Raw genomic sequence first — 12,261 nt, 5'->3', positions numbered from 1 at the left:
GATGCTCAACCAACTGAGCCACACCAGCTGCGCTGACTCATCCATTTTAATGACAGGCTCCCTGACATCCTGTCTCACACACAACTAACTCCGGCTCCTCTCCAAAACCCTTGGGACACTTAGTGGCATGTTTCTGGCCTGCTGCGTGCAGTGAAATAGTCCATCTCAGGAATAAGACTTCTTTTTAAAAAGTCCTTACGGGAGGATCTTTTTTCATTGGTCTTTAGAGAGAGAGTGAATGGGAGGATGTAGGTGAAGGGAGGGAGAGAGCGAGAGAGGGAAACATCAATTGGAGAGAGATACATCCACTGGTTGCCTCTCTCACAAACCCCAACCGGCCAGGATCAACCCTGCAAACGAGGTATGTGCGCTTGCCTGGAAATCTAAGTTGCGCCCCCTCGGTCCTTCCATGCTATAACCACTGAGACAAACGGGCAGGGCTCACTAATAATTCTTGTACATCTCACAGCCTCTCATGGCAGGATGACTGTGCACAGAATGAAAATACCTACCTCTATCTGATACCAAAACACCCTCATGCTCAAGCATTATTCCAGTTGAGATCCCGACGCATCCTCTCCTCTAGGTTTAGTCCTCACAACCTTTAAGTTCTAGTCTTATGAGAGCAGACAATTGGTCTAGTAACTTCCTCAACACGTCAATACATGAACAGAAAGGACTTCTCCAGTTCTGATGGAGGATTCAAGTGCACAGCTGCACCTCTGCTATTTCTTCCCCCACAGCGCCACCTGCTGACACAGCTCACACCACAGACAAGGGACCCACTCCTCAGTGCTGGGGCCCCAAGTTGGTTTAGCATCTTCAGGGACCCAAGCAGCTTGAAGGGCAGGCAGTGCTCACAGCGCTTAAGAGTTCGGGCCCGTAACCTGTCAGATGCCGGTTCAGGTCCCAGCTCCAACGCTGATTGTCTGGGCCAGTGCTGACCCTGGTCAAGCCTTCCCTCCCAGCTCTGAACGGGGGACAGGAATGGAGCCCACCTCCCACGGCTGCTAGAACTCAAGGAGACGGACAAAGCGGGTCAACTACCGAAAGGCTGCTGAGCCCAGAAAGCCCCCTCACACGGCTGCCGCTACTAACTGCAGCCCCTGACCTGCTCACTCACCGATCCAAACCACAGCGGGGATCTGTCAAGCAGTTTTTTCTCAGAACGTTTTGCTAAGTCACTTGGGTTGATTACAGCTCATTCATCAACTTAGCCAATCACACAAGTGAACGTGATACATGTCAAAAAGTGTGAGGAGCCAGAACGAAAACCTCAGGCCACAGAACCCATGGATAAAACAAATGCTAATATGTCAATAAGCTTCATGATCATTTACCTGCACGTGAGCGTTTCGCCTACTTCACCTGCTGTGAGACCGGAAACGCAAACATGAGCCCCCAGACAATGTGTCCGCGTGCGCACACTTCATTTCTGCATCTCGAGTGACACAGCAGGACTTGAAGTGGTCACTGCCACCCGGAACGGCTGGTGCACCCGTCACACTCACAGGGCGCCTTGTCACGGCCCTGGGTCCTGTCAGGTCCTGTCACCCAGGCCCTGGGAGCTCCCGAATCTCAGGCATGGCCCCCCCTTTGGAAAGTCCTAGTGTCCTTCATCACATTTAACTTTCTTAGGGTGCATGTTTGGCAGGTTTATAGGAAAATAATCAATAAAATGATATTTGAAAACTTAACCACATTTCAGTCAATGGCTTTGTTTAATTGGTGGTAAGATACACACACACACACACACACACACACACACACACACCCCAACCTTACATCTCTGAAATCAGGGTGCACCTTGGAGCATCCCTCCCAGGCACTGTCGGCTGGTGGCGATTCTGACAAAACCGTCACCTCCACCACCCGATCACTTTCTTTCTATGAGCACAAAATCGGGCAGTTTTCAGCTGACAGCCTCTTAGATCCCAGGAAACACATGCAGCACATGCAGCTACAAATCCACCAAAGGAACCTCTGGCTCACTCCCACCACAGCCCTAAGGGAGCAGGTCCAGTGCTCCCTGGTGGGAGGACTCGGGGCCAGGTCAGGTGGGAGAAGAGAACCGCACCTGCTTTTCAGAGGGACAGACAGAGCAGAGCCAGAGCCTGGCTGAAGGCCTGGCAGATGTCCTGACGTGTTCCATGGGGGCTGACCCTACAGAAATGGCTCATCCGAGGCCTGGCAGAGACAAGGAGCCCCAAACACATCCTCTCCTGAGCGTGTCTCTGCGGTAACTGTATGGAGATCCGCTCTGGATATTCGAGGACCCACCAGTGTAGGTGATGGGGAGGCTTGTCATGCTGAAGGAACTAAATGGTTCTGGGATGAAACTGCCACCACAGTGACGTGGGCTTACATGTCCTACTTGGGTGTTCACACACCTCGGGGGGCAGACAGGCTGTGGGGAGCCCCTTCAGGCTCCAAGCACACGTGTGCGCACCCAGCTCCATCTAGTCGGTTCTGCCCTGACCTCGAGGGAGGCCTGAGATCCTCCCCTTCACTGCCCTCCTGCAGCCAGGCCAGCCCCTCCTACCTTTTGGTGGGGGCCCGCTGCGGGCGTCTCCCTCCTCCACCCAGTATGAGCACGATGGCATGGCCTCCAGGGGCCCAGGAAGGCTGTCTGGGGGTGACTTGACTTGTCCTCGTGAGCCATCTCTCTGGCGTTGGAAGAACTTGAGGAAGGCTCTGGCTCGGCTCCAGCGCTTTTTCCTATTAGAAGTAGAGGGTTAGGACACTGCCAACCCCACTGCCCCTCCAGCCGAGGAAGCGGCCCTTAACTTGGGGTTCAGCACCGAATGTGTGTGGCCGGCACCACGATCCTCGCATGTGGCCTCAGGGCGAGGAGCACCATTTGCAGTTCATTCGCACAGACCCAGGGACGGGAGAAGCTTTTCTTGTGGCAGAAACCCGCACTAGCCTCTCGGGAAACAGAACCTCACATGCAGCCTCCACTCTGCATCACTGGGAGGCACAGGCAGAGGTGCTGTGCTCACCTAGGTGTGCTGGCAATTGTGCGTCCCAGGGCCCTGTCAGGGAGAGTCAGGACCTCCTCCTTTCTGCTGGAGCTCCCCATAGGTGAAACAGGCGGGCAGACTTGGCCCTTCCGGGCACTGAGGAATCTGGGTGAGGGGGGAACAGGGCGGGCCCACTGGGCCATGTGGATGCAAAAGAGTGGACACTGGCCGGTGTGCCTCAGGGGTAAGAGCAGTGGCCCAAGCACGAAGGGTCAAGGGTTTGATTCTGGGCCAAGGGCATGTACCTGGGTTGCAGTTTTATCCCTGGGCCCACTGGGGGCGTGTGCTGCATGGCAACCAATCAATGTGTCTCTCATATTGATGTCTCTCTCTCTTGCCCCCAACCCTTTGTTCCCCTCTACTCTCTCCAAAAATCAATGAAAAAAAAAACCCTCAGGTGAGGTTTAAGCAAAATTAAATTAGCCCCTGCGGGTTGGGCTCAGTGGATACAGCATCACTCTATGGACTGAAGGGTTCTGGGCTCCATTCTGGTCAGGGGAACAGAATCAATCTGGTCCAGGTTGCAGAATCAATTCCCAGAAGAGGGCGTGCAGGAAGCAGCCAATTAATGATTCTCTTTCATCATTGATGTTTCTCTCTCCCTCAGCCTTCCTCTCTGAAATGAATATATATATATATAGATGTATATGTGTGTGTGTGTGTATGATAATAAAAATAAATAAATGAAAACAGTGAACTTGAAGGGTAATACAGTGCAGCTAACTGGAAATGGAGGCATTCTAATGTCACAAGAAGAACCGCAGCTGGTTCTAATCCTGGCTCTGCCACAGAGCAACACTGTGCTGACTCCTCTACTTTCTTCAGCGATGCCTCAATGTCCCCACCGACACAAGGGACCAGCGGAGGGTGGGAAATTAGGTGGTTTTGTGATGTGAACAGAGAGCTCTTGCAGCATTCATGGTGATTTGCCCTCAAGGCTGGGCTGGGGCAGGACAATCTGAAGGCCCAGCTCCTGGGGCTCAGGCCCAGACGCAGGGGACGGCCTGCTGGACGGAGGCCCCAGCCTCGGGGACCGAGCCGCCCACCCCCTGGTCTGCTGCTCTGTAGAAGGGAACGTGTTTGTGAACCACCCTGGGGTCCAGAGACACCAGAGGAATGTAGGGAAGACCAAGAGGTTCCTGTGACTGAAGACCATGGGTGCTGGCCCAGGTGTACGGCCCACGCTTCCTTCCCAAAACAGAAACATGGCGTTCTAGGCCCTGAAACCTGGAGACACAGCCTGAGAGTCCTGCTTCAGTGGCTCTAATCCAGACGTCTGCCCTTCCAACAGGACATGGTAGCTGGCATTCGCCATCCCTCAGAGGATAACCCCGAGGAAGAACGGAAAGAAACTCTAAATTCTTTCAGAGCTGGGAGGGAGGTGCGCACAGGGCACCTGCCATAGAGGGGAAGGTGCGGGCCCCACACACTGGTCCTGCTCCAGATGGCTTTCCCCACTCGTGAAAGAGCAGCTTCCCGCTCTGTGTTGAAGTTCCTGCTGCTGAAATCAACTCACTTCCTAGGAGCAGGACACTGAGCCTCCTGTGACTCCCCAGTTCTGCCCTCTTCCGCCTTTCCGGTAGGCATAGTCTTCAGTGTGTCGCTGCAGGTAGAGGAGAAAGAACAGTCTGGTTTTATATAAAACATGTAAATGGACTCCTCGGCCCCGACTGGGACCTGGCCCAGAAGGGCTGGCATTTTCCTGGGACTCGGACATCACGGTGATCATGACCGTCAAGCTCGCCGAGTGGGGAAGATGGGGATGGGAGCTCATGGCGTGGGGCCGGGTAACCTAACACGTGAGGAGACCTGCTGAAGCACCAAGGATCAGTCTGTACCTCCTCTCAGGAGAGCAAGCCCCCAACCACGTGGAATTCAGGATGGCAAACGGGTGGGCCTTGACGGCAGAGACCCTGGTTTCCTTGCTTGAAAATGAGTCCCCTGGATCGAGGCAGCAGCTCAGGCTCCTTTGGCCATGAGGCTGCCGAGGTCCCACCTAATACGCGCGCTTTTCTGACAGTTCACCATGAAGGGAGCAGCTGTGAAAAGCGATGACTCGTAAACCCCTGGGCCCAGGACCACCAACCCTGTTCTGTTCCCAGAGCCCTTGGCTCGGCATCTGTTCTTCTGGTCTGTGTTCCTCTCTTCCCTCAGCTGTGCTGCTGGGCCTTATGCTAGAGCGCTTTCCTGTCTGGCACTGACCGACCCCCACAACTAGGCACACAAATTCACAGAAGACAGGCCTCCAACCCTCCTTGGGCTGGGAAGACTCCGCTCGGAGCAGCTCAGGAAGCCTGCCCACTCCCTGGCCTCCTGCACACACTGTCTAATGCAAAACCACCATCAGATCATCCCCCTGGGTACCAGCCCCTGACGCTTCTAGTTGGCACCTACCCAACCTCTGCTGGTCATTGGTACCCGCTGCGCTATAGAGAGCCAACTCAGGCCACGGTCATCTCCACCCCAAACTACAGTGTGGCTTTCCCTGTAAACCATCCTGGGTAGGTGGCGAGCCAGCTGTAGACGAGCAGAAGAATCCGGGAGAAAAGTCAAGCAGCACCGTGACCCCAAGGGCTGGGTCACTGCCCCTGTGGCCACTGTGACCATGTCCCTCTGGCCCCCATGGCCAGCCACTCCCCATCACAAGGAAGGACAGTCCCGCAGCTCAGCACCGAGGGGTGAAGAACACCCTGACCCTACCAGATGCATCTCGGGTCACTTGACTTCCAACCCCAAGGTTTCCAGCACCAAGCCTCTTCCTCCTGCCTCTTCTCTGGCAGCTCCGTTGGCCCTTAGACCAGCCTCCCATAAACACTCACTCCCAGGGAATCCGACTCCTTAGCAAGGCATGGAGGCCTTCCACATCTGAGGGCCCCCTGCTCCAGCCTTCCCTCCTGCCCTGCCAGCACCTTCCCTGCACCCAGACCAACCGTGCTCCACCTTCACGTCCCCCCAACTCCCGCCCCGCTGGCTAGCCCTGTCCCCATCCGGGTCAGCTGCAGAACCCCGAGTCCCACCACCACGCTTCCTTCTCCGCCTCCTTGGGGCTCCTCAACATCTGTCTGCTGGGCACACAGGGGTCCATCCTATCACCCCTGCTGGTTCGTGGCCACCAGGTCACTGGTTCTGTGCACCTCGCAGGGCCTACACCACAGCCAGGTCTGTGTCGTGTCAGCAGAGAAAGGACAACCATGGCGCACCCACAACCCTCTCTCCAGCCCCTCAAGGGAAAATCAGACACAGAAAGGGATCAGCCCAGGACCTGGATTGCTTCCCTAGGTACCTTTCTTTCCTCTGTCATAATTTTTAAACTGAGCTTAATTCCAAAAGCAGATTAAGAAGCGCCCGGCAGTGGGCCATGTCTCTGAAGCCAGGAAAATCCAACCACCCCTCCTTGCAGAATTCTAGAGCCATTCCAGAGAAAGGAGAGCAGGGTGCGCTGGGAAGATGATCTGTTCCCTTGCCATGGGGACACCAGTTCGCCGGTGGGCTCTCTGCCCAGAATGTGGAGGCCTGGGCGTGGCGCTGGAAGCTGCAGCCCTGTGTGGACAGGTGTCGGTCACCCCTCCCCCTTACCTTCTCTCAGTCCAGTGCTCGTCACACGCGTCCAGAATGCTCTGGTTCAGCTCTTTCAAGGTGTCTATCTCCCTCCTCAGGTGACATCTGTCCTCTTGCCAGTCCTTCTTCGCACGGGTAAGTGACTGAAACACAGATCAACAATGTCCTCAACAACACGGGCCCCTGGGACTCCGCTGCTGGGAAACTGCTCCCAAAAGGAGAAAAGGGCCACGTGCATGAACATGGCCATTTCGGCTTGAGCTTCACCAGTCGCAAGGACCAACACAGCCAATGACATGGGGGTGGCCAAGTGTACCGGCCAGTCGCGCAGCCCTGCCCACGGGTGGCCACTGAGCACTGAAAACACAGCCAGTCTGAGCTGAGAGGCGCCATCCGTGCAAAATGTACAACAGGCTCTGAGGACTTCACAGCCATTTTTATAAAGAATGTCAAGTATCTCATTACGAAGCAGCCCAGAGTGTGTGGCTCAGGTGGTGGAGCGGCCCCCCATGCACTAGGAGTACACAAAAGAGATGCCTGGTCAAGGAACACGCCCAGGATGAGGGGGTCGATCCCCAGTAGGGGGCGTGCAGGAGGCAGCCCATTAGAGGTTCTCTCTCATCATTGAAGCTCCCATGGCTCTCTCCCTCTCCCTTCCTCCCTCTGACATCAGAAAAAGAAATGCCGGCTGGATAGGAATTCGGGGCTGAGGTTGGTCAACTCCTGACCCAGAGTATCATCGGGCTGGAGTGGCAGGAAAGTCCAAGCTTTAGCTTCAAACAAATGGAGTTCAGTCCCAACCTCAGAGGATGAGGATGGGCCCCAGCTCACAAAAGCATTGTGAGAATTCAGTGAGATGACACGGGGAGCACAAGCAAAGAGCTCAGCCGCGAGGACAGAATGGAAACAGCACTTGGCTGCTTCCATGCACCGCCGCGGCCCTGCAAAAAGCAAAGGTCGGGCCCTAACCAGTTTAGCACAGTGGAGAGAACATCGGACTGTGAACTAAAGGTCCCAGGTTCGAATCCGGTCAAGGACACATGCCCAAGTTTTTGGCTGGAACCCCGCTGGGGTGGTGCAGGAGGCAGCCGAACCAGGATTCTCTGTCCTCATTGATGTTTCTCTCTCTCTCTCTCTCTCTCTCTCTCTCTCTCCCTTGTTCTCTCAAATCAAGAAAAATATATTTAAAAAATACAAAAAGCAAAGGTTGGTGAGAGGTCTTTTCTAACACGTTCCCACCAGCCAAGGTGCTTGTCCCTGTTAAATGCCTCTGGCTTCCTCTCGTCCTCTCAGTGACATTCCCACACATTCTTTGGGCACAGACGCCAATGAGCACCCAGGCGGACCGGGCTGAGCCCCAGGCTGTCAGCCCCGGGCTCAGGCCCAGTGTCCTGGGGCCCACCAGTCCCAGGCCTCACCTCGCACTGGATGCTCAGCTTGGTCAGCGAAATTTCCTTGCGCCGTTGCTCCGCCTTCAGGTCACGGTACTCGGCCTGCCAGATGCGCAGCTTCTGCTGCTCCTTCTCTAGGGAGGCCTGCAGCTCCTGCCTCTGGGTGCGGAGCTCCTCCTGCTCCCCCTGCAGCACCTCAGTCCAGGAAGTGAGCCTGGGGATGGAGAGCCACACGGCCCAGGGCTCAGGAGCACTCCCAGCCTCTGCCCCATGTTCACCTCAATCACACCCACATCCTCCCTGGGCCTCAGGTTTCCCCTGTGGAAATGAGGGCTGAGCACAATCAGAGGTTCTCAAACTGTGTCCGCTGGGGTTCTAGGCGACAACCCTGGCTGCCACACTCTGGGCTGAAACACAGGACAGACCGGCTCGGACACACTTCAACAGAGCAGCCTGTGAAAATCCTTCCCATGGGAGGCTTTGCATGTCCGCCTCCTTGGAAAAAGGGTTCTTTGACTGAAACACTTTTGAAAAACAAGGAATCAGAACATCTTTGCTCTGAAACTCTGCCTTTGCCTAGCTCTTCTCCCCAATTCCAAGTCCCTTTCTGATCCCAACTCCTGAGACAAATAAAATATGAGATTCTGGAGCATTATGTAAAGCCACTGACATCATCATCATCATCATCATCATTATCATCGGCATAATTACCCGACTGGCTTTCCAGGGGAAGGGTTCTACCTGAAATCTCAACGACCAGAGGCTCATGGACTCCATGTGAACACAGATGGGCCCTGTGAGGCCCACACGGTCTCTGTGACTTAATTTAAATTAATTGGTTATTCAATATTTCTAAAAATGTTCCGTTTCACATCAACATTCAGCTCCCGAGATTCTGGGAGGGTGGGGAGAAAGCATCAAGCAAAGGCCCTGGCAGGGGCGGCTCAGCAGTGACAGCATCAGCCTGTGTCCAGAAGGGTCGGGGGTGGATTCCCAGTCAAGGCCATGTACCAGGGCTGTGGGATTGCTCCCTGGCATAGAGGGGGGTGTGCTGTAGGCATCCAATAGATCTGTCTCCCATCCCTGTTTCTCTCTCTTCTCCCTCCCTCCCTCCCTCCCTCCCTCCCTCCCTCTCACTCTCTCAGAAGGGCAATGGAAAAAGTATCCTGGGGTGAGGATTAAATAATAATAATTTAAAAAGCAGATAGAAAAGGATGACCTGGCAGCCCGGGCCTGCCTCCCAGCTGACCGCCTGCAGAGGGTGTGTGTTCTCCACGAGGCCTGCCCTGCCGCTGACACTCCCTCCCCACCTGCTGGACCTGCCTGGCCCCCGCAGGCACCTGACTTTGTAGCCCCAAACATATGAAAACAAGGCTGTGAGAAGGAAGGCTTCACGTGGTCAGGCCTCTGGGCTGAGACAAGACCTGGATTTGAATCCTGACTGGGCCACTACACTCAGGACGGACCTGAACAAGTTATTTAATCTCTCTGAGCCTCTTTCCTCATCTGTTTGAAAAGAAGGACAATAACACAGTCAATTCTCAGGATTTGCGGTATAATGTCCTATGGGGCCCCCGTGGGCACTGAGCAGTGTACACTGCAAGTGTCCCCACCAGTTCCTGTGAGTGCCTGGCCTCATTTCTGTCAACCAATCAAGACATAAAGACGCTTTGTGTCATATGCTCACAGCCAACAGCACCAGATCTCGGGCCTGAAGGACCCTCATGTGCCAACTCGGAGATTTTCCCTGAGGCCCAGCGCAGCGTGCACTTGGGGACACTAGACAGCACTGCAGCACTCCATTTGGGGGCCATTGCAAACAGCGAAATCACCACCAAAAAGCAAGAGAAGAGGACTGCATGGCACTCAATGGACCGCGAAAGGGACGCTCGCTTGCAGTGTGAGAGCTGAAACGGGCAGGAGTCAGAGGCCTTGTTCAACCGCAGCTGCAAATGTGCACATCAGGAGATTCCGGGATCGCGCCCTATGGACAGGCCCCGAAAGGCCACGGGGACCGATGTGGGGGTGACAAGAGCATGTCAGCGAGGAGGTGAGTTCACCAACAGGGAACGTGGGAATGGCGTGCAGCGAGCATATGTCCTTCCGGAATCGCTGGTGAGAGAGGATGAAGGTGCCCGTGCCCGACACAGTCATCACCATCATCCCTGTGGGAGAGGCGGTCACCCACACCTGGACAATGCTCCATCCCAGCCACCAGCTGGAGGCCCTTCCCTCGGGACCATCAGCTGTGACCGTGACAGGGCGGGTGAAAGGGCACCATTACCAGGAGACTCACCTGAGCTGAGGTAGCGGGTGCTGAGGGAGTTGGTGTGAATGAAACGCAGCAGATGCCGCTGCAGGTGCGGGGCGGTTACCTTTGAATCTCCTTCCGCAGCCTCTCGTTCTCTCCGATCCCTCCGGTGTCAAGGGCCTTGGCCACCTGCTCCTGCTTCAGCGCTTCCTGGACTTCAGGCAGCTGCTTCTCCTGCTCCCGCAGCTCCTCCAGCTCCCTCTCCTCGGCCCCCTGCTGGTTCTTGGGGCCCAGATTGGAAGGTTCCTCCTGCACAGAAGGAAAAGGTGAGGATGCCTCACTGGTTGCAGGCCCCAGGAAGCCAACGATCCCGTATCCCTGCACCCCCACACGCAGTGAGGGGCCAAGAGCAGGGCAAGTGCAGACCCCAAAAGAGTAGGGACCCTCGAGGCAGGCAGCACCAGCCGTGCTGAGTGCGGTTCTCCCAGCACTTAAGGACCTGCGCTGGCCAGGCCCACGGCATGAGTGGACCAGCACATGGTGCAACGGGAGCCCTGCGCCCTCTCCACACACGGGACCTTCAGGGGCACAGGATGCCCGCTGTCTGGATCAGCTCCTTGGCTGCCCTCTGTGACCAATGGAAAAGCCTATTTTTTAAAAAGTACATAGAGATCAACCAAAGGACTTATATGCAAGCATATAGGCCTAACCAATGGACACGGAGAACAGGGGGGTGAGGGCATGAGTTACTCCCCCCCCAATAGGGGGTAATGTGGGGATAAGATCACATATGTAATAACTTAATCAATCAATCAACCAAAAAAACAATAAAAGAAAAATAAAAAGTACATAGAACATCAGTCAAGATACAGAATATCTGAACAACACTAGCAGCCAACTTACCCTGATATTTACGGAACAACCACCCACCCGGCACAGCCAGCAGCACCTCCCTCCTCTTCCCCCCAGCCCTGTCAATCAACACCAAGATGGCCAATGTCCCTGGGAGGCAACACCTGCCCCCATGGCCCAGCAGAGGCTGAGAATTGCTGGTCTGAGCTGCAGCTGAGAGAGCGAACTGGTCACCCAGGAATCACTGATCAATGACCAGGACCCGACTGTGATCCCGGAGGCTCCCTCGGGCAGGCAGGGGCGCCAGGGGGGCATGCGCTCTGGAAGGCCTACCTGCATGGCCCTGTAGGGCCTCCCGGTATTTGCGATGTTATCCTGGAGTTCTCCCTCCAGCTCTTCCTTTGGACTGTTGGTCTTGTCCTGGTTGAGTTGGGTCCCCAACTCTTCCATCTGCAGAGCCAAAGACCCAGCCCGTGCCACAGTCAGGTCACAGAGTGAACTTGGCTTTAAAGCAAACCCCAAACATGTCACCCCACGGGACACCCGGCCACCGGCTTGCCCGTATGTTCCGGACACCACCCACTGTTACCTCCAGCCGGAGCTGCTGGTTCTCCTTCTGCAGCGCCTGGACCGTGCCCTGGAGGGTACGATTATTCTCCTCCAAGGCGACGATCCGGATGGAGGCTGAAGAGCAAAGTGGAGTCAGAGCCCAGATTCTTGGGCCTCCGCTTCCCCTCTCTGTCTCTGGCCCCGAGACGGCAATACCCCCGAGACGGCCACCCCAACACCCCGAGGCCTAGGTGTGAGAGCCGGGGATGATCAGCTGGGTGCCGTTCACAAGGTGCAGTCGCTCTTGGTTGTGGCCGCTGTGCTGGCTCAGCTGGGGTCCGGTAGGGGAGCCACCCAGAGCTTAAAAAGAAGGCAGGTGACCTTGGAGAGGCCAAAGCAGAAGTTCAAGACGGTGGAACTGCTGGAACCACTTTTTACCAAGTTCTAACCTGACCGTCAAGTCAAGGATTTCAGAGACTCACAGAGACGGCAAAGACATGGCATGGTCCGGGCAGGCCGTCAGAGTCGGGGGGTCTGGGTGGCTCAGCTGGGGGAGTGGGGGGGGGGGGAGGGCACGATAATTTAGCAGTATTTCTGCGGGGGGTAGAGGATCTGGGGTGCGTGTGCCCAGTACTTG

General features: G+C 55.6%; 1 protein-coding gene across 1 annotated transcript; it reads right to left on the bottom strand.

Moving 5' to 3' along the window:
- Positions 1-213: 213 nt before the first annotated feature.
- LOC138999139 (protein Daple-like) lies at positions 214-11,414 on the bottom strand. Its single transcript, XM_070401183.1, has 7 exons — positions 11,409-11,414; positions 10,348-10,532; positions 8,000-8,186; positions 6,600-6,724; positions 4,540-4,626; positions 2,543-2,718; positions 214-221 (listed from the first exon to the last, which is right to left on the bottom strand). Exons 1-7 carry the CDS (start codon positions 11,412-11,414, stop codon positions 214-216), a joined length of 774 nt encoding a protein of 257 aa, XP_070257284.1.
- Between the last annotated feature and the right edge of the window lie 847 nt (positions 11,415-12,261).

Source organism: Myotis yumanensis, unplaced genomic scaffold, assembly GCF_028538775.1.
Source record: "Myotis yumanensis isolate MYYU_CA2020_CCGP unplaced genomic scaffold, mMyoYum1.0.hap1 SCAF_1, whole genome shotgun sequence".
In the NCBI taxonomy this organism is placed as follows: Eukaryota; Metazoa; Chordata; class Mammalia; order Chiroptera; family Vespertilionidae; genus Myotis; species Myotis yumanensis.
Note: the sequence above shows the minus strand (reverse complement) of the source record. Positions and strands in the feature narration are given on the sequence as shown.